Source organism: Pezoporus occidentalis, unplaced genomic scaffold (genome assembly GCF_034315485.1).
Source record: "Pezoporus occidentalis ecotype Australia unplaced genomic scaffold, CSIRO_AGI_Poc_V1 ctg21, whole genome shotgun sequence".
Lineage (NCBI taxonomy): Eukaryota > Metazoa > Chordata > Aves > Psittaciformes > Psittacidae > Pezoporus > Pezoporus occidentalis.
The window spans coordinates 150,624-176,395 of record NW_026913964.1 but is presented as its reverse complement, the minus strand read 5'-3'; the positions used below and the strand labels follow the sequence as shown (position 1 = coordinate 176,395).

At 41.2% G+C, this 25,772-nt stretch overlaps 1 protein-coding gene across 1 annotated transcript in view; it reads left to right on the top strand.

Annotated features, from left to right (window-relative positions):
- The window catches only part of MUC2 (mucin 2, oligomeric mucus/gel-forming), a 51,297-nt gene extending 31,950 nt beyond the window's left edge, over window positions 1–19,347 (top strand). The window contains exons 32-50 of the mRNA XM_062619395.1: window positions 340–885; window positions 1,010–6,276; window positions 7,409–7,583; window positions 8,500–8,747; window positions 9,710–9,893; window positions 10,025–10,226; window positions 11,500–11,678; window positions 12,407–12,476; window positions 12,779–12,879; window positions 13,044–13,075; window positions 13,250–13,427; window positions 14,000–14,104; window positions 14,721–14,761; window positions 15,421–15,543; window positions 16,007–16,105; window positions 16,791–16,919; window positions 17,484–17,523; window positions 17,805–17,934; window positions 18,862–19,347. Of these exons, the coding sequence (XP_062475379.1) occupies window positions 340–885; window positions 1,010–6,276; window positions 7,409–7,583; window positions 8,500–8,747; window positions 9,710–9,893; window positions 10,025–10,226; window positions 11,500–11,678; window positions 12,407–12,476; window positions 12,779–12,879; window positions 13,044–13,075; window positions 13,250–13,427; window positions 14,000–14,104; window positions 14,721–14,761; window positions 15,421–15,543; window positions 16,007–16,105; window positions 16,791–16,919; window positions 17,484–17,523; window positions 17,805–17,934; window positions 18,862–19,117 (8,105 nt within the window). The 3' untranslated portion in view covers window positions 19,118–19,347. The remainder of the gene's footprint in view (window positions 1–339; window positions 886–1,009; window positions 6,277–7,408; window positions 7,584–8,499; window positions 8,748–9,709; window positions 9,894–10,024; window positions 10,227–11,499; window positions 11,679–12,406; window positions 12,477–12,778; window positions 12,880–13,043; window positions 13,076–13,249; window positions 13,428–13,999; window positions 14,105–14,720; window positions 14,762–15,420; window positions 15,544–16,006; window positions 16,106–16,790; window positions 16,920–17,483; window positions 17,524–17,804; window positions 17,935–18,861) is intronic.
- The last annotated feature ends 6,425 nt before the right edge of the window (window positions 19,348–25,772 follow it).

Here is a 25,772-nt window from a genome sequence, read left to right as displayed (position 1 = left end):
CAACAGAAGGTTAGAGAGTGGTGGGAGTCCCTGCTTCGTCCTGCTCTACCTCATCTGTGGCCCTTTATGTACGCAGTCTTTGCACTCGAGAAGCCCAATAGAGCAACATGCTCTAGCTGTGAGGGAAACACACGTGCCTGTGTGTGCTTTGTCGGGCCATTAAAGAGAGGCCTGTCCACACAAGGGACTCTGTTGCACCAGGGTTAGATACTGGTGTAGCAGTGCCCGAGGGGCACCTTTGTGTGCATTGGACTCACAGGGCACCACCCTCGAGTGTGCTGGTGCTCTGGCTTTCTGTATCTGTTCTCTAATTTTTCTTTTTGTGTCACCCCCCCCCAGAATGTGACTGTGTCTGGACAGACTGGATTGATGTGAGTTACCCAGATAGTTCTGACAGAAACAGTGGTGACTATGAAACCTTTGAGAATATTCTGAAGAACGACCCCTCCTGGGTCTGTGTGAAAGCGGAGAATATTTCATGCAGAGCAGAAAAGTTCCCTACCGTTCCCATTGCGGATTTAGGGCAGAAGGTGGAATGCAGTGTTAACACGGGGCTGACCTGTAACAACAGCGATCAGGTCATAGGAGGCATAATGCTGATACCGGTCTGCCTCAATTATGAGATCAGTGTCTGCTGCATCCCCAACATACCAGAGTGCATTCCCACAAGTGCCACCACGAGCACCACGACAGCCCTTCCTTCATCCACAATGAGCACAGGGTCCTTTCCATCCATGTCAACAACCACTCCCACGCCAAAACCATCAGAGCCTCCCACCACCACCACCATCAGCACCCAGGAGACATCAGAAAGCATTCTTCCCACCTCAACAACCCCCCAAATAATAACCGTAACACCAACAGCTCCTCCTACAGAACGACAAGGTAGGTCCATTACTTATATTTGTTTGCTTATATTGTGATAAAAATGATTTTATTGCCACCCTAATATGTGTTTTAATACTTATGCTAAAGGAGTGACATTGATTTATATTTCAAAAATACATAGAATTAACTACAACCACCATGAGCACCACAACTTCAGGATCACCCACACCAGAGCCTACAACCAGCACTTCTGTATCACCACCACCGGTACCTACATCCCCAGTGACATCCTCCACATCTAGAGTCACTGAAAAAGAATCAACCACCGAAACCACCACATCAAGACCCACACCCTCAGGAACCCCTCAACACAGCACCACAATTGTAACGAAAACATCAAGCCACGAGACGACCTCCACTGGGACAAGGAGCCCCACAGGCACATCACCTACAACCACCATAAGCACCACAACTCCAGGATCACCCACGCCACAGCCTACAACCAGCACTACTGTATCACCACCACTGGTACCTACCACCTCTGTGACAGCCACCACGTCTGGAGTCACTGAATCAGGATTGACCACCAAAACCACCATATCAAGCCCCACACCCTCAGGACCTCCTCCCGCCACTACCAGAGTGGTAACAGAGACATCTCGTCCTTTGACAACAACTGCAACTAGCAGTATGTTAACAAGATCACCTGTTACCACCACCACAACTCCAGGATCACCCACGCCAGAGCCTACAACTAGCACTACTGTATCACCACCACCCTTATCAACAACCCCAGTGACAGCCACCACATCTGGTGTCACTGAAATAGGATTGACCGCCAAGACTACCATATCAAGCCCAACACCCTCAGGACCTCCTGCCCCCACTACCACAGTGGTAACAGAGACATCTCGTCCTTTGACACCAACTGCAACTAGCAGTATGTTAACAAGATCACCTGTTACCACCACCACAACTCCAGGATCACCCACGCCAGAGCCTACTACAAGCACTACTGTATCACAGACACCGGTACCTACAATCTCTGTGACAGCCACAACATCTGGAGTCACTGAAACAGGATCGACCACCAAGACCACCACATCAGGACCCACACCCTCAGGAACCCCTCAACACAGCACCACAACTGTAACTGAAACATCGAGCCATGAGACCACGTCCACTGGGACAGGGAGCTCCACAAGCACATCACCTACAACCACCATAAGCACCACAACTTCAGGATCACACATGCCTGAGCCTATAAGCAGCACTACTGTATCACCACCACTGGTACCTACAACCTCTGTGACGGCCACCACATCTGGAGTCACTGTAACAGAATCGACCACCAAAACCACCACATCAAGCCCCACACCCTCAGGAACCCCTCAACACAGCAGCACAATTGTAATGGAAACATCGAGCCATGAGACCACCTCCGCTGGGACGAGGAGCCCCACAAGCGCATCACCTACAATCACCATAAGCACCACAATTCCAGGATCACCCACGCCAGAGCCTATAACCAGCACTACTGTATCACCACCACCCTTATCAACAACCCCAGTGACAGCCACCACATCCAGTGTCTCTGAATCAGGACTGACCACCAAAACCACCATATCAAGACCCACACCCGCAGGACCTCCTATCTCCACTACCACAGTGGTAACAGAGACATCTCGTCCTTTGACACCAACTGTAACTACCAGTACATCAGCAGGATCAACTGTTAGCACCATCACAATTTCAGGATCACCCATGCCTGAGCCTACTACAAGCACTACTGTATCACCTCCCCTGGTATCAGCAACCCCAGTGACAGCCACCACGTCTGGAGTCACTGGAACAGGATCGACCACCAAAACCACCACAGCAATACTCACACCATCAGGAACCCCTCAACCTACCACCACAATTGTAACGGAAACATCGAGCCAGGAGACCACCTCCACTGGGACGGGGAGCCCCACAAGCACATCACCTACAACGACCATAAGCACCACAACTCCAGGATCACCCACACCAGAGCCTATAACCAGCACTACTGTATCACAACCCCTGGTATCAGTAACCCCAATGACAGCCATAACATCTGGAGTCACTGAAACAGGATCGACCACCAAAAGCACCACATCAAGACCCACACCCTCAGGAACCCCTCGACACAGCACCACAATTGTAACTGAAACATCGAGCCATGAGACCATGTCCACTGGGACAGGAAGCCCCACAAGCACATCACCTACAACCACCATAAGCACCACAACCCCAGGATCACCCATGCCACATCCTACAACCAGCATTACTGTATCACCACCACTGGTAGCTACAACCCCAGTGACAGCCACCACGTCTGGAGTCACTGAATCAGTATTGACCACCAAAACCACCATATCAAGCCCCACACCCTCAGGACCTCCTGCCCCCACTCCCACAGTGGTATCAGAGACATCTCGTCCTTTGACAACAACTGCAACTAGCAGTACATCAGCAAGATCAACTGTTATCACCATCACAAGTTCAGGATCACCCACGCCAGAGCCTACAACTAGCACTACTCTATCACCACCACCCTTATCAACAACCCCAGTGACAGCCACCACATCTGGTGTCACTGAAATAGGATTGACCACCAAGACTACCATTTCAAGCCCAACACCCTCAGGACCTCCTGCCCCCACTACCACAGTGGTAACAGAGACATCTCGTCCTTTGACACCAACTGCAACTAGCAGTATGTTAACAAGATCACCTGTTACCACCACCACAACTCCAGGATCACCCACGCCAGAGCCTACTACAAGCACTACTGTATCACAGACACCGGTACCTACAATCTCTGTGACAGCCACCACGTCTGGGGTCACTGAAACAGGATTGACCACAAAAACCACCACATCAAGCCCTACACCCTCAGGAACCCCTCAACACAGCACCACAATTGTAACTGAAGCATCGAGCCATGAGACCACGTCCACTGGGACAGGGAGCCCCACAAGCACATCACCTACAACCACCATAAGCACCAAAACTTCAGGATCACCCATGCCTGAGCCTATAACCAGCACTACTGTATCACCTCCCCTGGTACCTACAACCTCTGTGACAGCCACCACGTCTGGAGTCACTGAAACAGGATTGACCACCAAAACCACCACATCAAGCCCCACACCGTCAGGAACCCCTCAGCATAGCACCACAATCGTAATGGAAACATTGAGCCATGAGACCATGTCCACTGGGACAGGGAGCCCCTCAAGCACATCACCTACAACCACCATAAGCACCACAACTCCAGGATCACCCACGCCACAGCATACAACCAGCACTACTGTATCACCACCACTGGTGCCTACAACCTCTGTGACAGCCACCACGTCTGAAGTCACTGAATCAGGATTGACCACCAAAACCACCATATCAAGCCCCACACCCTCAGGACCTCCTCCCGCCACTACCACAGTGGTAACAGAGACATCTCGTCCTTTGACAACAACTGCAACTAGCAGTACATCAGCAAGATCAACTGTTACCACCATCACAAGTTCAGGATCACCCACGCCAGAGCCTACAGCTAGCACTACTGTATCACCACCACCCTTATCAACAACCCCAGTGACAGCCACCACATCTGGTGTCACTGAAATAGGATTGACCGCCAAGACTACCATATCAAGCCCAACACCCTCAGGACCTCCTGCCCCCACTACCACAGTGGTAACAGAGACATCTCGTCCTTTGACACCAACTGCAACTAGCAGTATGTTAACAAGATCACCTGTTACCACCACCACAACTCCAGGATCACCCACGCCAGAGCCTACTACAAGCACTACTGTATCACAGACACCGGTACCTACAATCTTTGTGACAGCCACCACGTCTGGTGTCACTGAAACAGGATCGACCACCAAGACCACCACATCAGGACCCACACCCTCAGGAACCCCTCAACACAGCACCACAATTGTAACTGAAACATCGAGCCATGAGACCACGTCCACTGGGACAGGGAGCTCCACAAGCACATCACCTACAACCACCATAATCACCACAACTTCAGGATCACCCATGCCTGAGCCTACAACCAGCACTACTGTATCACCACCACTGGTACCTACAACCTCTGTGACAGCCACCACGTCTGGAGTCACTGAAACAGGATTGACCACCAAAAACACCACATCAAGCCCCACACCCTCAGGAACCCCTCAACACAGCACCACTATTGTAATGGAAACATTGAGCCATGAAACCATGTCCACTGGGACAGGGATCCCCAGAAGCACATCACCTACAACCACCATAAGCACCACAACTCCAGGATCACCCACGCCAGAGACTGCAACTAGCACTACTGTATCACCCCCCCTAGTATCAACAACCCCAGTGACAGCAACCACGTCTGGAGTCACTGAAACAGGATTGACCACCAAAACCACTACACCAAGCCTCACACCTTCAGGAACCACTCAACACAGCACCACAATTGTAACGGAAACATCGAGCCACAAGACCACGTCCACTGGGACAGGGAGCCCAACGAGCACATCACCTACAACCACCATAAGCACCACAAGTCAAGGATCACCCACGCCACAGCCTACAACCAGCACTACTGTATCACCACCACTGGTATCAACAACCCCAGTGATAGCCACCACATCTGGCATCTCTGAAACTGGTTCGACCACCCAAAAAACCATATCAAGCCCCACACCTTCAGGACCTCCTCCCGCCCCTACCACAGTGGTAACAGAGACATCTGGTCCTTTGACAACAACTGCAACTAGCAGTACATTAACAAGATCAGCTGTTACCACCATCACAAGTTCAGGATCACCCACGCCAGAGCCTACAAGTAGCACTGCTGTATCATCACCTCCGGTATCAACAACCCCAGTGACAGCCACCACGTCTGGAGTCACTGAAACAGGATTGACCACCAAAAGTACCACTTCGGGCCTCACAACTTCCGAACTGTTTCCCTTCAGCACCCCGACAGTAACAGGAACTGGTAGCCCCCTGTCAAGCACTGCAGCTTACGCTACTTTAGTAAGATCTACTGCTATCAACACAGCAACAACTGTGGGGCTATCTTCTGCAGAGCCTACAGCCAGCATAACTGTACCTCAGTCATCCGTATCAAGTCCCATGTCAGTCACCACCTCTGGTACAACTCCAACAGAGTCTTTTACCATGACTTCAGGAACTACCTCTAGTAATTTTACCACAATCACTGCAACCACCACCACCTCTGGAATTCTTTCCTCTGGCTCAACTAGTATGTCTGTTCCAATTGCTACCTCAAGTGCAGTCACCATTCCAGGAAGCTCTACATACAGTACAGTTACTAAATTCAGTGCTTCGAGTTCAACTCTAAGTCTACCACCAACCACTCCTGGAAAAAATTGTTCTATTTCACCTAACGAATCTTACGCGGTGAGTAGATTTCTGCTGTGGATGGAGACTAACCACGTAATTTCTATGTTAATAACATATAGAGGATGTATTAATCTGGAAAGAAGAACAAGTTTTAATCCATTCTATTTATTTATGGTTTTTTTTTTGTGTATCAGCATGATTTCCAATGATATTCAGTTTGATAGCTTGTATACTGCTATTAGTTCTTCAAGTATAGTTTTAAAAAGATTTTTCAGGGACGTAGGTAACAGTTCTGTGTTCCTATTTAGGATAGCTTTGATGAAGAGGTAAACAAGAGCAAAGTGGTGCTAAACTATCTTTTTTATTTCTGCTTTTGAATAAGTCTAGAGTGGGTAAAAGTTGTTTATGTGTTTACAGTGCAGCCCAACAAGGAACCAGAGGGCTGTAGTAGTCTGTGTTTAGAATGAGTCATACTGGGTCATAGTCTGGTTTCAGGAGAGTACTATGAAACAGATCAGCGCATTCAAATGCTAATGACATTTGACTCAGGGTTCTGAGGTTTTTCGAACCCTCCACTTCTGACACAGACAAGCTAATGTCTTGTACATTTTTAAAGCCTCCTCACAGCTTAGATGTTTATCAATTTGCTTAGTATACAATATTATACATGGCGGAAAAACTGGTAGAAGATAGACAAAATGCATACAATCACAATGCATGCATGTAATGACCTTAGGCATTACCTCCCAAATAACTGGTGTTCACTGTGTCTTTAGCTCTTAATCTGTTCGAGGCATTCACGGAAGGGGATTGCTTATATATTCATCATGGATCTGGATCAGTATCTTTCACTGATACTGGCTTAGAAAGGGAGTCTAGATGATGAAATTATATCAGACATTTAACTTTTAGATACCCGAAACTAAAAAAGGCAATTCCCACTTGAGGTTACTGGTTTGACTTTTATAAGTAATGCTTTTCAATCAGCAGCTCTCAGTAGTGCTAGTTCATCCTGCAGGCCTTTGTACTGCCTGCTGCACTTCCCATTTTCAGACTTCTGGTGGGAAAAAAATTGTCAATAAAAATATGACATTTTAAATACTGCAAAAGATTTTCAGGCGTAACTGCTGGTAATTTGACCATAAGGTTTCTCTCCCTCTTCCATCAAATACTCTCTTTCCAAACACAGCCAGGTGAATCATGGTGGCTCTGCAACTGCACTAAGGCCATATGCATAGAAGATGATGTAATCCAGGTGGTTCCCATAATCTGTAATCCACCTCCTAAACCTACATGTGCCAATGGTCTTTCTCCTGTACAAGTCATTGATGAGGATGGATGCTGTTGGCACTGGGAATGTGACTGTAAGTATATATTTTGTTGAATATTTTGTCATTGTCTGTGGGAACAATGCTAGTGTCAAGAGCAACAGTATTTTTTTTATTAGGGGATAAGTATCACACAAGGTTGTGGCCCTCAGACTTCTAGTGTTGGACTATTTGCAGTGCTTCAATGATTCTTTTTAGCTACTGAGGGCTTTTACTTATATGCCATAATTTCTATATAATTATTGTGTTAGGAGAAGTAATTGGTCTCCCAAGGCAGGATGTAAATATCCAGATGCCAACATCTATCTAAAGGCTAGAAGCCTACATATACTTGGGAGTGTTGTTTGATGAGAGGCTCAGCACAATGTGCACTTGCAGCCCAGAAAGCCAACCGTATCCTGGCCTGCATCAAATGACACCTACAAGAAGGCAGGAGAGGGATTTTTTATAAAAGCAGGTAGTGATAAGAAAAAGGGGAATGGCTTTAAACTGAAAGAGGATAGATTCAAATTAGATATTAGGAAGAAATTCTTCACTGTGAGGGTGGTGAGGCACTAGAACGGGTTGCCCAGAAAAGCTGTGGCTGCCCCATCCCTGGACGTGTTCAAGGCCAGGTTGGACAGGTCTTTGAGCAACCTGATATAGTGGAAGGTGTCCCTGCCTGTGGCAGGAGGGTTGGAACTAGATGAACTTAGTCAGGCTATCTGTAAAGGTATGTCTAGGATGAAGTTAATCCTATTCTCCATTGTCAGAAATGTCAGATGAGCTGTGCCCTGAAAGTGCCTGTTTTCCTCTATTATTTATGTGTTCTAGATAACGAGCTCATGCATTGACATACACACTTTAAAAATGCTTAAAGTTACATGAAATGAATCCCTACAGATTTTGTTTGTAGTCTGGCCTAATTCTGTGTGTTGCCATAAGGAGCTAACCTAGCTGTATGTTTCTGTAGGCTACTGCATTGGCTGGGGAGACCCACATTACATGACTTTCGATGGACTGTACTACAGCTATCAAGGGAATTGTACATATGTCCTTGTGGAAGAGATTGATAAGAAAGTTGACAACTTTGGTGTCTACATTGATAACTACAATTGTGATGTACGGGATGTAGTCTCCTGTCCTCGAACACTCATTGTGAGACATGAGACTCAGGAAGTGCGCATAGCAACAGTCAAACAAAATACTCTGCAAGTAGAGGTATTGGAAAATGCTACGTTTGATTTCTTGGTTAAAATAATAGTGTAACATCAACTTGATAATTATGTACACAATGTCAGGGGAAAAAATTAAAATCAAATCTGTGTTTCAGAATTAATACTAGCTTGGACTTTTCCACAAAGGAAAATAACAAATGTTGAATGGGAGGTTATAACATAAATTAGGCATAAGATTTAAAGCATTGGCCTTAAGCATTTTTTTAAAGTGAAATTACTAGCTTTGACTGATGTCAATGTTTTCATTTTGCAGAATAGGGCCTATTATGTGTTTATTTAATTGATAAACATGATGTCCCAGTTTTGAGCCTTCAAAATTGGATAAGAAGTGTTTGGGTTTGTGGTTTTGGGGGTTTGGTTAGTTTAGTTTTGTACATTACTGTGTGGGAATATTACAAGTTAGGTTGCAGGATGTTGTTGAAAATTTGCAACATTTAGACCATTTTTTTTTCTGTAAAGCAAAGCAAACTACCTTTGCTGAGTAAAAGCAGTCGTGTTAGTTCCATAGGTATATGACTACTGTATTTAAATAAATAATACAGATTTTGGCTTATTTCTTTAATTTGATTTTCCTACAACCATGTTCCCTTTTTGCCCAGAAAGTTAAAACTGTGCCCACTAGGAATTTAGGAGGATTTCATATTGCACTTTCATAGGGTGTCCTTGATGTCATAGTCACTCTAATAAATCTGTTGAGTGTTAGAGTTCAGCTGGTTTAAACTCTGAATTTTAGCCTAGTTTATCAGTGGCTGACAGGCCTTTTTTTTTGGCTGAGGGAGGAGAAGTTTGGCTTTCCAGTAACACAAAAGGAAACACAGGGACAGTTGCTGCAAACTAAAAGCATCTTATTTGCTTTTACTTTCTGTCTCCCATGCAAAATAATGAATAGTCAATTCTTTTCTGAAGTCAAAATAAATATATGTCTCTTTTCTCTTTATTTATTAGGTGACAGTAAACAAACAGGAAGTGGCTTTGCCTTATAAAAAATTTGGTGTGAGTATCTATGAATCAGGCATAAATCGCGTAGTGGAAATTCCTGAACTAAAAATGAATGTGACCTACAATGGCTTGTCCTTTTCTATCAGAATGCCCTACAGCCTGTTTGGCAACAACACTCATGGACAGTGTGGTAAGGCTTACTCTTGTAGTTTTTGTACTCTCACAAAACCATAAACAGGGAAATGACAGCCTTGCCACCAAGATGAATGGAATTTGATTACAAATCTGTGCACAAATTCTTTCTCCCCTTACCAATTTTAGGTACTTGCAATAACAACACGGCAGATGACTGCATGTTGCCAAATGGAAACATTGCAGAAAATTGTGAAGTTATGGCAGATCACTGGCAAGTTATTGATCCCTCCAAACCACAATGCTCTCCAGGCCTAATTCCTACAAAAGCACCTAACACAACTCCAACGCCTTGCAAAGACTCTTCCATCTGCGAGCTTCTTTTGGGAAGGTAGACATTCCTTTGGGATTTATAAGCCTTTGATCTTCAAATTAAGTGGCAATTTTAAGATTCATTTATCCATAGGAAGTCTTTCTAACTATTACTCCATTTCTCATAGCTTTTTGGGTTGCCCCCATTCCTTTTACTGTTCCTGGATGTCATTCTTTGCTGATAGTTTGCTTCCAACTGTCTGGCTTCTACATAAACCTTTCTTATGTTCTCACATTCTTCTATATCTCTGACCTGCACTGTTCTATGCTCTTGTCTTTTCCCATGCTTAATTAGCAGAAAACAGAGTGCAACTGAAAAGAGAGATCTTCATTTTTAGAATGTTGTGTCAGGAATTGAAAAGAAACCCAAATAAACAAAATCTCTTTAGAGATTTTAGAACTAGTTTTAAAAAAGTAGTTCATGGTTGTTGTGGTTTAAGCCCAGCTGGTAACTCAGAACCATCCAGCTGCTCACTCACTTGCCCCTTTCCTTCCCCCCAGCTACCAGCAGGATGGGGAGGAGAATTGAAAGAATTTAAATCCCATGGGTTGAGATAAGAACAGTCCAGTAACTAAGGTATTATACAAAACTACTACCACCAATAATAATAATAGAAATAACAAGGGGAGAGAATATAAAAGGGGAAAGGAAAAAAACCAATCAATACAAGTGATGCACAATGCAATTGCTAACCACCCTCCAACCAATACCCAGCCTGACCCGAGCAGTGATATGGGCCTCCTGGGTAACTCCCCTAAGTTTATATACTGGGCATGGCGTGCTGTGGTATGGAATACCCCTTTGGCTAGTTTGGGTCAGGTGTCCTGTCTCTGCTTCCTCCCGGCTTCTTGTGCCCCTCCTCGCTGTCAGAGCGTGAGACTGAACAGTCCTTGATCGAGGTAAGCATTACTTAGCAACAACTAAAAACATTGCTGTATTATCAGCATTGTTCTTAGACTAAAGTTGAAAACACAGCACTGCACCAGCTACTAAGAAGGAGAAAGATAGCTGTTACAGCAGAACCCAGGACAATAGTTATGTTTGATAATATTCATGGGCAGAAAATATTGGTGCCTGGTTGTTTTGTAGGTGAGGGGAGGATACATTGCAAGGGGAAGATATGTTGCAAGGTTAAAATCTAGATAAGTGTTCCTAGTAAAAATCTCTCCATAATATAGTCCTTGCTCGTATCTCCTGAAGTACCACATATGCCACATCATAACCTGTTAAGCATCTTGAAGAATTCAGTAACTATTCAGTAACTAATAATGATAAATGTATATGTTTCTAGTGTGTTTGAGCCGTGCCATGGCCGTGTCCGGCCTGAAAAGTACTATTCAGCCTGTGTTTTTGATAGTTGCGTACTTCCCAACTTAGACCTGGAATGCTCAAGTCTGCAGATCTATGCTGCCACCTGTGCTGATCAAAGTGTATGCATTGACTGGAGAAGTCATACAAATGGTGTTTGCTGTAAGTATTTGGCTGTTTGTCCAGACTATTACAGAAGCTTATATGGAACTATTTTGGCAATAATGTCCTAAGAGTAAGTTATACTGTATTCCGATCAATGAAGACACCAGTAAATCACAACAGCTGCTTTTCTTAACTAATTTTACAGATTACATTTTTATCAGTGGAAATGATAAATGATCCTGCAAAAATATACATCAATTGACTGTGCCAGAAACACCTGTATCAATAGATACTTCTTTGTGCATGGGCAGTTTTATGTTTTGTAGGCATCAGCAGATCACTCTGTATTTAGTTACATATGCATTCATTTTCAGCTGTAGTAAGATGAGGACACACGGTATGAATACACTCCCCTTTGAGAACTTGTGAAAAAGAGAATAAAATTATGAAAAAAAAAGAAAAGAAATAACTTTATCTCTTTAATGTAAATTACAGTGTGAGGCATCCCTCCCCATGGAGGGGCTAGAACTAGATGATGGTAAGGTCTTTTCCAGCCCTAACCATTCTATGATTCTGTATCTATATGGCTACATTGCATAAAATAATTCCTTTCAGAGACATGAGTCTGATACCTGGTTCTGGTAGTTTTTCTCTTTGTTTCTCAAGATTGTCAAAGATACATATGGAAATGAGTATTCAGTTTTGAAGTTCTTGACATAAAGTCATGGGACTTTTATATGAAAATTGTCACTGAATTCTTCCTCCTTTTTATTCTCCCATTCCAGCTTATACATGCCCCTCAGATAAAGAATACAGAGCATGTGGTCCTATTAAAGAGATAACCTGCAAATCAAGGTAAATAATTCCATGTTATAGTTCATACAAGTAGCTGTTCAGTCATATTTAATGCATAGGTAGATAAATCAACCTCCTGTTATGTCTTAAATTGACTGGTACCATTGTTCTCTTCATCCTAAATGAGAGTGCATGTACTGTTTATATTGTTTGGTTATACCAAACATGAACACTGACAGTACCTAAATCGCAAATATGCATATTCTTTGCCACTGTATCTTCAGTGAAAGATTATTTGGCATAATCCTCCTCTGCATGTCTATGATAGTAATGGCGTTCCTCTGAAATTTTGTCTCATATAGCCAGCAAAATGAAACTTCAACTAAACAAGTGGAAGGCTGTTTCTGTCCTAATGGAACAATGCTGTATGACTCTGGTGTGAATGTCTGTGTAAAAACATGTGGTGAGTTTTACTGCTTCACTTGGATGCATGTTTGTTTCCTCTTTGTTGTTTCCTTTTGATGTATACAGCATAGATCTGACTGTATGCAGTACTCATCCAACATATAGTAGAGATATCTACTGTTATATCAGTGGTAATTGAAATTTATTTTGATATTTTCACAGGCTGTGTTGGAGTGGATAAGATATCAAGAGAGGTATGCTGCCATATGCTTTTGTATTTCAAATAGAGGCTGAGCCTGGGGAGAGGAAAGTGGTGTCTACTTGTGCAGTCTTGCTTTGTGGTCTCCCAAATTTTCATTCCTGTTTTTACTTCTGTTCTTTTTAATTGGTAATCATGCAATCACTCACTTTATTTTCTTTAATGACAGTTTGGGGAAAAGTTTACAGTAGACTGTCAGGACTGTATTTGCCTGGAAGGTGGAAATGGCATTGTATGTAAGCCTCATGAATGTGCCAAACAAAATAAGACCACTTGTGATGGAGAAGGCCTCCATGAAGTCAGTGAAGTCAATCCTGATGACTCCTGCTGCCCCATTATCACATGCAGTGAGTTTACACTTTTGTTTTCATTCTTCCTGTACCTTTTAGGGTGAGAAAGATAAAAAGAACTGGACTAGTTTAGCACCAGAGACTTGCAGCAGGGAGTCATAAAATAGTATCTTTCTTCATGCTTTTTAAAATCAGCTTGCCCAGTGTTAGGGAAAATACATTTTAATATTGCAATGGCTCAGGATAACTGAATTTAAAATTATGGGACTCAGCTAAATCTATAGTTCTCAAGTTCAGCACCACATTTTATTCACGTGAAATGCAGATAGATTACTGAATTCTATGTGGGTTTTCATTTTGCAGCAATTACTTACAACATTGGAGATAACAGTTGTCCACTAATTCTCTGCAAAGAATTGTTAGTGCTTGTAATTACATAGTTGAAAAATTTTCACAAACTAGTGCCTGGATTCACTAAGAAAAATGTGTTCTCTTTCTGAAATTTGTTTCTTTGGAGAAGATTGAGACTGTTGCTTATCAATAGGAAGTCTATCCTAAATGCTTTATTAGATGTCTATTTCTTGTAGCTGTGATTTAGTATACTTTCTGGCTTATTCCTTTTTTTTCAGAATGCAATACAAGCTTGTGCACAACTAATGCCCCCAGGTGTACACTGGGATTTGAAGTTCATTCTCACATTCCCAGGGGCCAATGCTGTCCTGTGTACCAGTGTGGTAAGTCTCTTGGAAATATATTAACAATGATTAGCAGTATATATTGAATAATTTAGTATCACACTTAGTAAGCCTGTATACAGTAGCCTGTTGAAAGAGGTAGCAAACAGTCAGATTCTACAAATTGGTTACTATTAACATTAGTTACTACTGCTATGGTTATGCTGAAAACCTACAAAATCAGATACAGCTCATGTGGCTCAAATTCAAGTTTCCTTGTTGTAAGTACATATCAGAACAGCTACAGAATTAACTGGAATTGTGGTTTCAGTTTAATCTAAGAAAATGTCCTGCCAGGCATCCCCAGTAGAAGACAGCTTTACAAAATCTGCTTTGCTCTTGGTAATTGAAACAAGGATTTACTTGTACCTGTTAAATGTGCATTCTTGGCTATTAACTGGACTGAGTATAATGGGCTAAATCTTCCTTTCAAGCATGCGGTATTAGTTCTTGTATTCATGTAAGTCATATCTGCTACCAGAAATGGACAAACAATGTATTTGACCATATGCATTGTGATTCATTGTGGAAGGAATGAGTTTAACTAGAGCGGGGTGAAGAGGTTTGTTTTTTTTTTCCCCTCTGTATAACCACCTATCTCCTTGATTGTTAACAGTTTCCAAGGGGGTTTGTGTACATCAGAATGCTGAATTCTTGGTAAGTTCCTATTTCAATAGTCTTCTGAAAATGGTTTAAATACCAGTTAGTATACTTTATCAGAAGTATTATGAGGAGGTTTATCTAGTACAATCAAGTATTTTAGCAGTTTTCAAATGTCTATCAGGAGTCCATCAGTTTTACAAAGCCTAAATCTTTTCTGTAAAGGTTGCTGTGTATAAGAGACTGAAAAGCTGTTTGTATGTCAGTAGCAGAGAGATTCGCATTTAGAGTTAAGTGTACATGCATTTTAAAAAATCAGCTGACGTCTTATGATGTCAGCACATTGTTGCAATTTTAAGACTCTGCTTTCAAAAATGATAATATTTGTAAATAAGTATTATTCTAAACAGACTTAGATTCCTAATAAAGTATGTTTGGTCTAGTAATTTATTTATCGCAGATATTTTTATGACACCTGTTCTTTAGATATCTGAGTTTATAATTGCTATATAGGACTTCAGTAAAGATACACGCTAAATTAAATCCAATATTTAAAATGTTGTCTCATAAATGTCCAACCAAATAGCTATCCAATAGTTGCTATGATTGTTTTGTTTTCTATTGATTAGTTTACTGATTTTTTAGAAATTAAGAAATGTCTGTCACACATGTCATGTCTGATTAATATATGAACCTTTTTGTCTTCAAATTTGTAGCCTAATTCCTCAGTCTTTGTTGATAAGTGTCAGAATTGTTTCTGCACTAATGAAGTTAACGTCAGCACTCAACTGAATATCATCTCATGTGAACATATTCCATGCAACACAGATTGCAAACCAGTAAGTGACAAACTTCAAACAAACAAACAAAAAGCCAAAATACCCATGTATGTGAAAAGGAGTTTGATCCATGAGAGGTATAAGCAAAGGACAAGGAGCAGAAATCCAGAGTCCAACTCCAGCATGGATACCAGCTGTTCTTGAGCAGTCTATTACATGAAGCTTGACTGTGTAACTTACAGTATTCAGTTCATATTGAACTAGCTGGGAAATTTCTGTAGAGCACATAGTAGAGTTGTATTTAATTATTAGGCATATTTATTTTAGTGCTTTAATTTATTCCACCTATAGCCTGCTTTTATTACTTGTCTTCCATTGTGTTGGAACACTGAAAGGTACGCAAAAGCACAAATCTATAGTGCACTTCAAAGCATAATCAATTAATGTGTTAGTATGTTTTCATTTATTTCTCTGAAATATATCTATCATAGTACTTTCATTTTTAATTAATTTTAATATTTAGGGATATGAACATCAACCAGTGGAAGGTGAATGTTGTGGAAGATGTGTGCAGACTAAGTGTATTATACAAACAGCCAACAATTCTGACCTCATCTTGAGCGTAAGTATGCTCTACATCTTCTTTACCAAATTTGTAAAGTTCCCCCTTTCAGAGAGGGAACATCTCCTTTTCAGAGATAAGGCTTAGTATAAGTTTGCACCTAAAAGGTCATAGGCTCACCTAAAGCAAAGCCTATCTGCATTTTTTTGGCTTGAAAAAAGGACTTTTATAATCGAATTTTCTGGAAGGCTCTTCCTGGAATAACAAATCTAATACCATTGGAAAGATTTTTCTTGCAATGTCTGGAAGCTTGGGCTTTTCTATATTATGTAATTTCTGTGTGTTGAAAAACACTATTAAAGCCTGAATATGAAACCGTTTTATTGCCCTGTAGGGTGAAAGTTTAGGATTGTTCTTAATTACCATATTTAGTTTAGCTTTCCCTAGGCAAAATCCATTGCCATAGATTATTCTGTTAATAACTCTGATGTACTCTACATACTTTAGAGGGATTTTTCTTTTGCAAGGGAAATCACATGTAAACATGACTATTCTTTCCATATATGGCATACTGCAATGCATATAATAAGCTGTTAACCTAAAATAATTAAAATGGCTGTTAAGTGGATGTTAAGCTAAAATAATTGACTGGGGAACAATGAGGAGAGTCATTGTCAGAGGGCAGGAAAATTTCTGACTAAGCTCCCTTCAGCTTTCATTATTACGTTTTGTATTTCACTTGCAGCCTGGAGAGTTTGAAAATGATCCTAACAACAACTGCACCATTTATAGCTGTGTAAATATCCAGAACCATCTTCTCTCTTCTAAATCTGAGATAACCTGCCCAGCGTTCAATGAAGACAGCTGCAAACCCGTAAGTAAATATGGAAAACTTACTCTCTACTCAATGTATAGATTACTTCAGTTTACTTCAGCCACTTAACTATCAACAAAAGTCCAATAAAGCTCCGATGACCTTTCACCAACGTCTGTCCGTCCCAAAGGCAAAAGTTTTGCTCCATCCATGCACAGACCTATACAGTGTATGAAGTAAGATATCTGGGTGATAGTTCATGGCTTGTAGCTGGCAGCAGTCTCTCAGCAGCCAAAATACTGTTCAGCACTTAGATACAAAGTCCTTGCTGACTGCTTTGTGTGGGGCTCTGCAAAACATTTTTTTGGAATTTTTTCTGAGGAAAAATTGCATGATGTTAACTGTAGGCTTCCTTCAAAGCATTATCTCAATTTTCACAGTCCTTTGTAAATGGCTATATTTCAAGTCTAGAAGACATCATTATCTTTTTTATCAGAACAATCCTTCAGTTTTTGCTGGTTATTTCCAGCCATTGAGGAATCACTCTATTCAGTATTGGCCTAAAAGCTGCTTTAATAAAGGGAAAGAAAATAATCTTATTTTTCCTGTTTCTTTGTCTTTTAGGGAACTATTGCATTCTTACCTAACGGTTGTTGCAAAACCTGTAAGTATTCCAGTGTACCTGAATCAATAATACAGAGAATGAATTTTCTTTTATATCAATCCGTTTCCCAGCCATAAAGGCTGAAATGTTTGTATTCAAATAGATTATATTTGTGTTTGTTATTCCAAGCATTCCCTGTCCATGTCTCTAGGAAAGTTGAAATGGAAGCAGAAAGACCACTAAAGACGATTTGAGTGCACTAGTGAAGTCCAGCAATTGTTGAACTGCAAGGAGCTTCTGGAGCTGTTTCACTGAAAGTATTTTCTAATCTTTCCCTGTAGGTATACCCCTGGATAGTCCTACACCGTGTTCTGTCCGTCAAAGGAAAGACTTTATCCTCTATAAGGGCTGTCGTTCTGTGGACAGAGTTGTCATGACTGAATGTGAAGGAACATGTGGAACCTTCTCGCTGTAAGTAAACTGATCAGACAATGGGATTTGAATTCTGCTGGCACTGAGCTTCTTTATATAAAAAGAACAATAAATAGTTAGACTGCAGAGTGCTAGAGGACTTGAAACTATCGGCTCCCCAGAGAAACTGTCATTTGCTGCCTATCACTGAATATGCCACAGGGCACCTTAGAGGGGAGAAAACTGATCTTTAGTCTCAGATTAAGCCCCTATTAGCTAGGTGGTTTACCAGTATTTTGAAATACCTTATCATCTTAGAGTCTTGCTCTGGTTGCCTCTGCACCAGTACAAGAAAAAGATGACTTTTGACACAGTTTATAGACTGATACTGACAGATTCTGCCACTTAGGAAAGGTGCTTGTGAAGCTGATGACCACAAGGCTTCAAAAAAATACTTTGCTGTAAGATAGGAACAGAAAGAGCTGCTGCTTCCTCTTCCTGTTAACACTGCTGGGTATGGGACATGCACTTTGATTCACACAATGCGATTGTAGCCCTTGTAGCCAATTGATTGATGTGATGCCATTGTAGATGGCATTGTAGCCACTTGTCTGTACAGTATTTTTACTCAGGTCAGGGCTTTGTCTGCCCTTAATTATTCATCTGGTGTATTTAATATCCATCAGGGCTGGAATGATGAGAGGAATTTAAGGAAGCTGAGCTCCTAGAACTTACTGGGTTATTAGGACTTCAATGCTAATTGTTTTTCCAGAAGAAAAGAAAAATCTCAGCAAATGCAATGAATTTTATAAGCATACTGTTATAAACATTGTTCTGTCAGATGAGTTTAGCACTTTCATTAGCCACAACTGTGGCTCTTCTATATATTATTCCAAACTTCTCACAGTAGTTCCATATTTAATTTCACCCTCTTCTTTATATGCTGGCCTCTGACACAGAGTAATGTTGCCATTTTCATGTTAACAGATATTCTGCTGAGGCCAATTTTCTGGACCACAGCTGTTCCTGCTGCAGGGAATCAAGGACTACCATGAAGGAAGTGAAACTGAAATGTCCCTCTGGGAGTTCAATTTCACACAAGTATATATATGTGGAAAGCTGCAGCTGTCAAGACACTGAATGCAGCAACTCACGGTCCAGTGAGCTGCAGACCACAGAAGAAAATGATGAGGCAAGCACTGTAGACCGTATCAAGAGGGCCATCAGCTTAACATCAAAATGAACAGGAAAAAAACTAGCAGCATTCAACTAAAAGGGTTATGCACCATTCTCATCTTCCTTGACAACTTTTGAACTTTACTTTTCCCAGTTACTGTATCCTGTTTGTTCTCTGATTATTTTTAACAGTGCTGTATTTATTTGTGCACAAAATAAGAACACAGATTTGTATTCTTCCAAGTGCACAGCCTGTTGGTTCCTTATATAATCAGCTTATTTCCTTTGAATGATTAAAAGCACATTTCAAAAAACACGGATTTTGTACTTACTCACATGTTGTCTTGATGAGCCTGAGTTTTAAAAGGGAAGAAAAGTTCTTTTCCAGTTGTAGGAAGTCAACTGACATATTTCTTAAACTTTTGGGGTATCTATTTCTCGCTCTTTAAAAAATGAAGTATCAAGAAGGTACTGTCTGGAGGACCCAGTGCGTAAGCAAGGGCAGAAATTGATGTTGCCAGAACAAAACCAAATATGAAGAATGATCATGAAGTGATTCAAATGACTCAGAGAAACTCGGAAAACTTTGAAAAAAGTTTAGCACCAGATCTTATTTTAGCAGGGCTGTCTCAGTTCATCACAGTTATATATTTTCACTAAGAAAGTGGTCCCTCAGCTTCAGAATATGAAGTTCATTCACAGTGCTTGATGGATGTATAGATAGTACTGTAGTAAGAGCTCTCCAAATTCCAAATGCTTATAAAACATTGGAATGCCCATCTCTGAGCTAGTTATCATAAGCTTCCTTTACAGGAAACTGAGAGAAATAGTCATTTCTGGCATTCATTTGCCTCACAACAAAGGACATATCTGAAAGAGGTCAAATGAATTACATTCTGAAGTGCCTGTTTTTCTGATCTTACTGTAAGGGAGCTGAAGGAGATCAGCTGAGATACGGGCATCTTTTGACTTACCGGAAGTACAATGAGGGTAATCCACACCTTCTGCTGAGTGTGAAAATGCTTTTGGTATTATTTCGTCTCTTTTAATGAACACAAATTGTGCTTTACCCTTCTAAGAACTTAAAGTAACATTAAGATTCAACATTAAGTAATGTTGAGCCACAGTCAATCTGAATACAAGCAACCTTGCTACCTATCACCATTTTGTGCTACTATTAGTCCTGCCAAATGTGATGCAACTTAGAATGCAGACACCAGTAGGAATGCACAGAAAATGAAACTACTGAAGTTTTGCATCTTTAGAATATTAAGATTAGAGAGCTGATTTCTGTGAAGCTTAAAATTATATAGGTAGATTAAGAAGTTCCATCAGTTTACAAAGCAAGCTCCAGTACTAATGAAGCCTGGTTTCTGCTTCAGTACGAGATTCTAAGGATTTCTGTCTCTAGGTTCATCGTGAAATGTGACTGAGACTTTTCTCCTGGGGCATTTACCAGGTCATTCTCCTTTCTGGATTCTTTGTCACATCTAACAGTTTCTGTGCTGACACTATAGCCATTAATTTTCTGGAGTGGTTTGAAAAAAATACTTTTCTCAAAATCTGTTGACATTAACCACCTCTGAGATCTTCATTTTAGCAGTTAAATTTAGCTGAGGTCAGCAAATCTGAGGTCAGCAAATAGCTTCTGGAGACAAACAGATACAAAGTGTGATCAAATCTGCCTCGTTTCCTATGAAAATGAGATAAAACATTCCAAATCAGTAGTGGCATTTTATTGCACACTGTATTTACGCTGAAGACTGAAATCTCCCTTGCTTCAATTTTTTAATTTGTTCTGCAAATGTTCTGGTCTCTTTCTGTACCTTCTAGTGATGAGCATACTACTTCTAAATAAGGAAGTTAAAAGGTACTGTACAAAAGTCAGTAAGGCTGCAGATTTTGGCTACGCCACTGCAGGGCAGTCTATGGCCAAGAATTTAAAATTATTTCAGACACAGAAAAAGCAAGCTGCTTCCAGAAGGGAATTTGTACTTCAACTAGAGGGGTTTACCTCTGAGAGGAATGTATGCTGGTATTCCCCACCCAGCCACTTACATGCTTTTAGTAAGCACTGAAAAAAATTTATTCTGACAGGAATTTAGATGCATGCACAGGATGGTATTCCTTTCAGTGCTCTGGATTATATCAGTGCCTTCAGTTTTGGTGCTATGTCAGTGCTGCCCATAAACAGGCTCCCAAGCTGGTTTTGTCACAGAATTCTTACCTACAAGTGCTTGGTAGTTCCAGGTCAAACTGTACATGTCAAACCTCCACCCCTTTCTGTACTCTTAGTCATGGTTCAGATTGTACCTGTATTTCCATTGGAACTGGATGACTAAGTAGAACAAATTAATCTTTTTCCATCAGAGAAATCCACAAATAGTCTTTTGGAGAGAAAGGAAGAAAAGAAGCTTTAATTGTGTGTCCCTACAAAGACAGTAATAGTGGCAGTGAGCAATACTTTTGCTCCTTAAACAGCCCTCATGGAAGTAAACAGAGACTTGACCTACCTGATCCCATGGAGCATTTTGTTTCTTAAGCAAGAGCTGTTGTGTCTGTAGGTCACAAGCAGAGATTCATCTGGAAAACCAAAGAGATGAACTGAAGAAATTTCTCACAAGGCTGTGTTAGCCCTTTAGGGCCTCAGAGGAGATGGTAGAACCTTCTTACCCTGTTATCTCCTAGGCAGGACCTACTGCAAAGGGTGCTGGCAGCTTCATAAAATGCATTGGTTCTGGAAGGGAATGGGCTTGACTCCCTCTGTCCTCCAAGAATTATTCCATTCCCCAGGAATTTTCTTGTCTTCTGGAGTCTTGCAAGAAGGAAGCAGTAGCAAGAGCCATAGCAGAGTTCAGATGAGTGGCAGAGTGGCTAATACACTGTCATGTCTCCATACGCAAATCATATGTTCATCTCCTCTAAGACTTTCTGTCTAGCCTTTCACTTTCATTGGTGGCAAAGGGTTTCTTTTGGGTTTGTTTCTTTTTCTTCATCACCAGTTAGCAGAGAAGCAAGGAAGTCTTGGGAGGCAAGTGGGACTTCCAGCCACACAGCCTTTGAAGGCACTAAAAGCCAAGGTAATAGCTCTTGCTCTCCAAGAGCTGCTTGATTTGGCCTCACTTTGTTGCATTGTCCATAAGGAAGAGATGAGCAGAGTTCCTCTAAGCATGGTGTGTGAACACGTTCCTGAGGCTCTCAAAGAAGTACTTGAACCTGGTTGGACATCATGCTGAACGAAGCAAAACAAAACAAATCATGGCCTTATTGCTGTTCTCCCTAAGGTAACGAAGGGCAGATACCAACAGGCTGAAATTCCTAAGTACAGGCTGAAGCTGGTATTCACCTGTAGCATAATTATTGCCTCGGTTGCCAGCAGTTGTGATTTTGAGTCCTTGACTCAGGTGCAGGCTCCTCCAATGCAGCTGGAAGCTCAAGCAAATGCTTCCTAGGTAGCTGCAGGCTTACAGGAAGCCCCTCACAGTACAGAGCTAACTGTAGGAGACCACTGCCAAATGCTGGAGCAAACCTGAGTGAGCTGGCTGCAGCTCAGGGAGGGTGCTGTTGCCACAAAAGAGCACTGCAGCCTTCTCCAAGGTAGTTTGAAACTCAGACAATTTCTTCCTAATTACTTGGAGATGCACTGGAAACTCAGTGTTGTTCATGTGATGCTACAGTGACATAGTGAGAGCCTTCAACTGGAGTTAAAAAGGAGTTAGAAGGTTTGCTGATTAAGTGAGCACAGTTATTTTATGAACCATTGCTGGACAAGTGTTTTAAGAACACTGGCAGAAAGGCAAATGCTTGCTAGCAATACGGTAAAATCACTGCTACTATTTGAGGTGAGGAGATGGAATTCAGAGAGTAGAGAAAAAGCCAAATGCAAACAAAGAAGAACCCTGCCCCAAATAATACAAGGTAGGAATTTCTGATCTAATAACTACCTATATTAGTGTTGCAGCTATAATATTAGTATCATTTTGTGCTGTAGGAGAGGAAAGGTAAGATAAAATTTTGAGTATGTTTACTGTTGTACTGTACTTTGCTAAACCACACATCACTGACCTAAGCACACGCAACTCTGCACATAAGCCCCAGTGGAAGGACTTCAGCAAAGGCAAAGCCCTAAGTAAATAAGCATGTAGTTACTGTGCATATTATACACTGTTTGAACTTGTATAGCAAGGCAAACTCAGATATTGAGAAAAGAGAAAGAAATAGACTTTCAAACACTAAGATCATAGGAAGAAAATTCTTGTGAACTTTAGGTCCAACAAAAACTGAAATACATCTAAAGAACTGTAACACTGACATACAATTCCTGAAATTTCATGTCCTAGTAGAAGCTTTGAGAAGTAACCAGAATAAGTTCTTCAAGATAAGCAGCCCTTTTCCTAAACCAAATTTTCTAAATTAAACTCAGTCTTTCCAGAGTGCCACAAACAACTGTGTTCTTAACTGGCAACCTTCCAGACTAACTTCCAACCAGGCTACTCAAGCCGTATTTCCATTACTAATGTAGAAAATCCTGTAAGGTTTTTTCAGCATCACCCTTTTAATATCTCTTATGTTCAAACTGGACTTCCTTAAATGTTTCAGTTTTTCAGCATTCGCATGTAAAACGCTTGAATTCCTTTCACGAACTTGTCTTTAGAACAATGAAAAACATACTAAATCTGTTAATCTCAGTCTGACCTAATGGTAAGAGAAGCATAACAGATTTTCAAATCATACAAAGATTCATATGTATGTGGGGAGTAAGGTGGAGAAGAAATCTTTGATATTAACTGAAGCAACATACGTAAAACTAGCTTATTTGGCAGGAATCAAATAGAAAATACGACAGAGCTGGGGCTGAGAGGAAACACCTTTGCCTCATGCAGCTCTCTTTTAAGCAGTTACAAAAGGCAGCAGGAACTGTGATCAAGGTATGAACATAGCTTTACACAGTGCCCATGACCTGGCACAGCAGTGAAATTTGAATAGCCTGTCCCTTTGGATTAGGGTCGTGAGCACTTCTTGCACTTTGCAGCATCTATGGGAGCTGCATGCTCACTTTCTTGACCAAACAGGCCAAGGTTGCTTAGCTTCTCACCTCACCCTGTTTTCTGCCCCATCTCTCTGCTTTTCTTTTGGTTTATAGTAACTTTCAGTCATGGTGGACATAGTCACTGGGTAGGTAATTTCATGTAATTTCAGGGTTATACAGACTTCAGTATTACGTATGCAGTGGCCTACTCTGAATTGTCTTGGCATCTGTGAAATAACAAACTGCTTTCAAAAAAAGGGATGGAATCTGTTCTAGCCTGAAACCCATAAAACTCTAATTCTTAAAGCAGAATGTTTATATCCTTTCCCAAATGGGAGCCTGTGTTCCCTTTGTTCTACTACTCCACATTTTTCACCATGAAGGTTTAAAGAAAAATCTTTCAAGCAGAAAAAGCTCCAGGGCCCAACCTCCTGTTGAGATGGCTTTCTATGCAGGGAGTCTTTCTTACTTGAGGAAATGCCATGTGGTCAATGAGACCTGTGTGCACAAACACCAGTCAGCCATGTCATTACTCCTTGTGTATGGATTTTGAAAGACTTGCATCTTCTTAAAAAAAAAAAAAAAAAAGCAAAAAAGCCAACCACAAAACCAAATCAGAAAAGAGCAACTGAACTGATTTCTTACAAACATGAGCAACTAATGCCCTTGATTAGTTCAGGAAAAGTCAAGGAACCCTTTGTCAAGATGAAAGTTTAAGGAGCTTTCTGTTCATTCTAAGGAAAACTGAAAGAAAACACCCAACCATCTCCTATGAAAATTAAAATACTGAATGCATTCTCGATGCATTTTAATTAACTGTGTGATAGATGCAAATCTGATGCACCAAATAAATCTGTGATATGAATTTCCTAAATTTTATGGGATTATACCAAGGATAAAAATATAATCCATGCTGTTTTTCTGGCAATTTAGAATGTGGATTTTTGGCACAAAAGGGTTTGGCACCAAATCCAAATTAATTGCTTTTCTAGCTAACATTGCCTTGTTAATGAAGTATACAGCATTTCTTTAGAATTATTATCTAGGCAATGCTTGTAAAACATTGCTTTGTAATGGACTCATATTTTAACAAGCAACACCAGCTGTGCCTGAATTGAACTGGAATATCAGAGGATTTCCAAACTGAATCCCACCATTGCTTGGACTGACCTAGTGCGGTGTTAAGGCTACCAGACAAAAGTCTTGCTAGCCTTAACACTTCACAGTATGGGATCCCCTTTTGACAGAGGGGTGTGATAAAAATGCATCTTCCAGGCTTCAGTACAGTAGCTGGCTATGAATGGCATTAATTCACCAGATGCCCCTAATTTCAGTGCCTCTTTACTGGGTTTGTATGAAAAAACAAGTTGTGAGTCACTGGTGTATTACATTAGCTTCATGATGGTTTCTCTCCAGTAAGTCAGTGGCGATAAAGAAGCAGAGTTAATATTTACCTATTGTATTTACTAAAATCACATACCCTTTAATGGCAAATGATCCATGAAATGGGCTGCCAGGAGGTTAAGAAGAATTGTTCTTATTGCTAGTACAGCTGCAGGAGTGTGAAGGTCTCTTATGCCACAGGGTCCAATAAAAGGAAGAGTTATTAATCCTGGTATGTCACTGCAGGAGCAATAGTTATAAGTAGCATGCCTGTAATAGCAATGATTCAGTGGTAAGTGATCAACATACC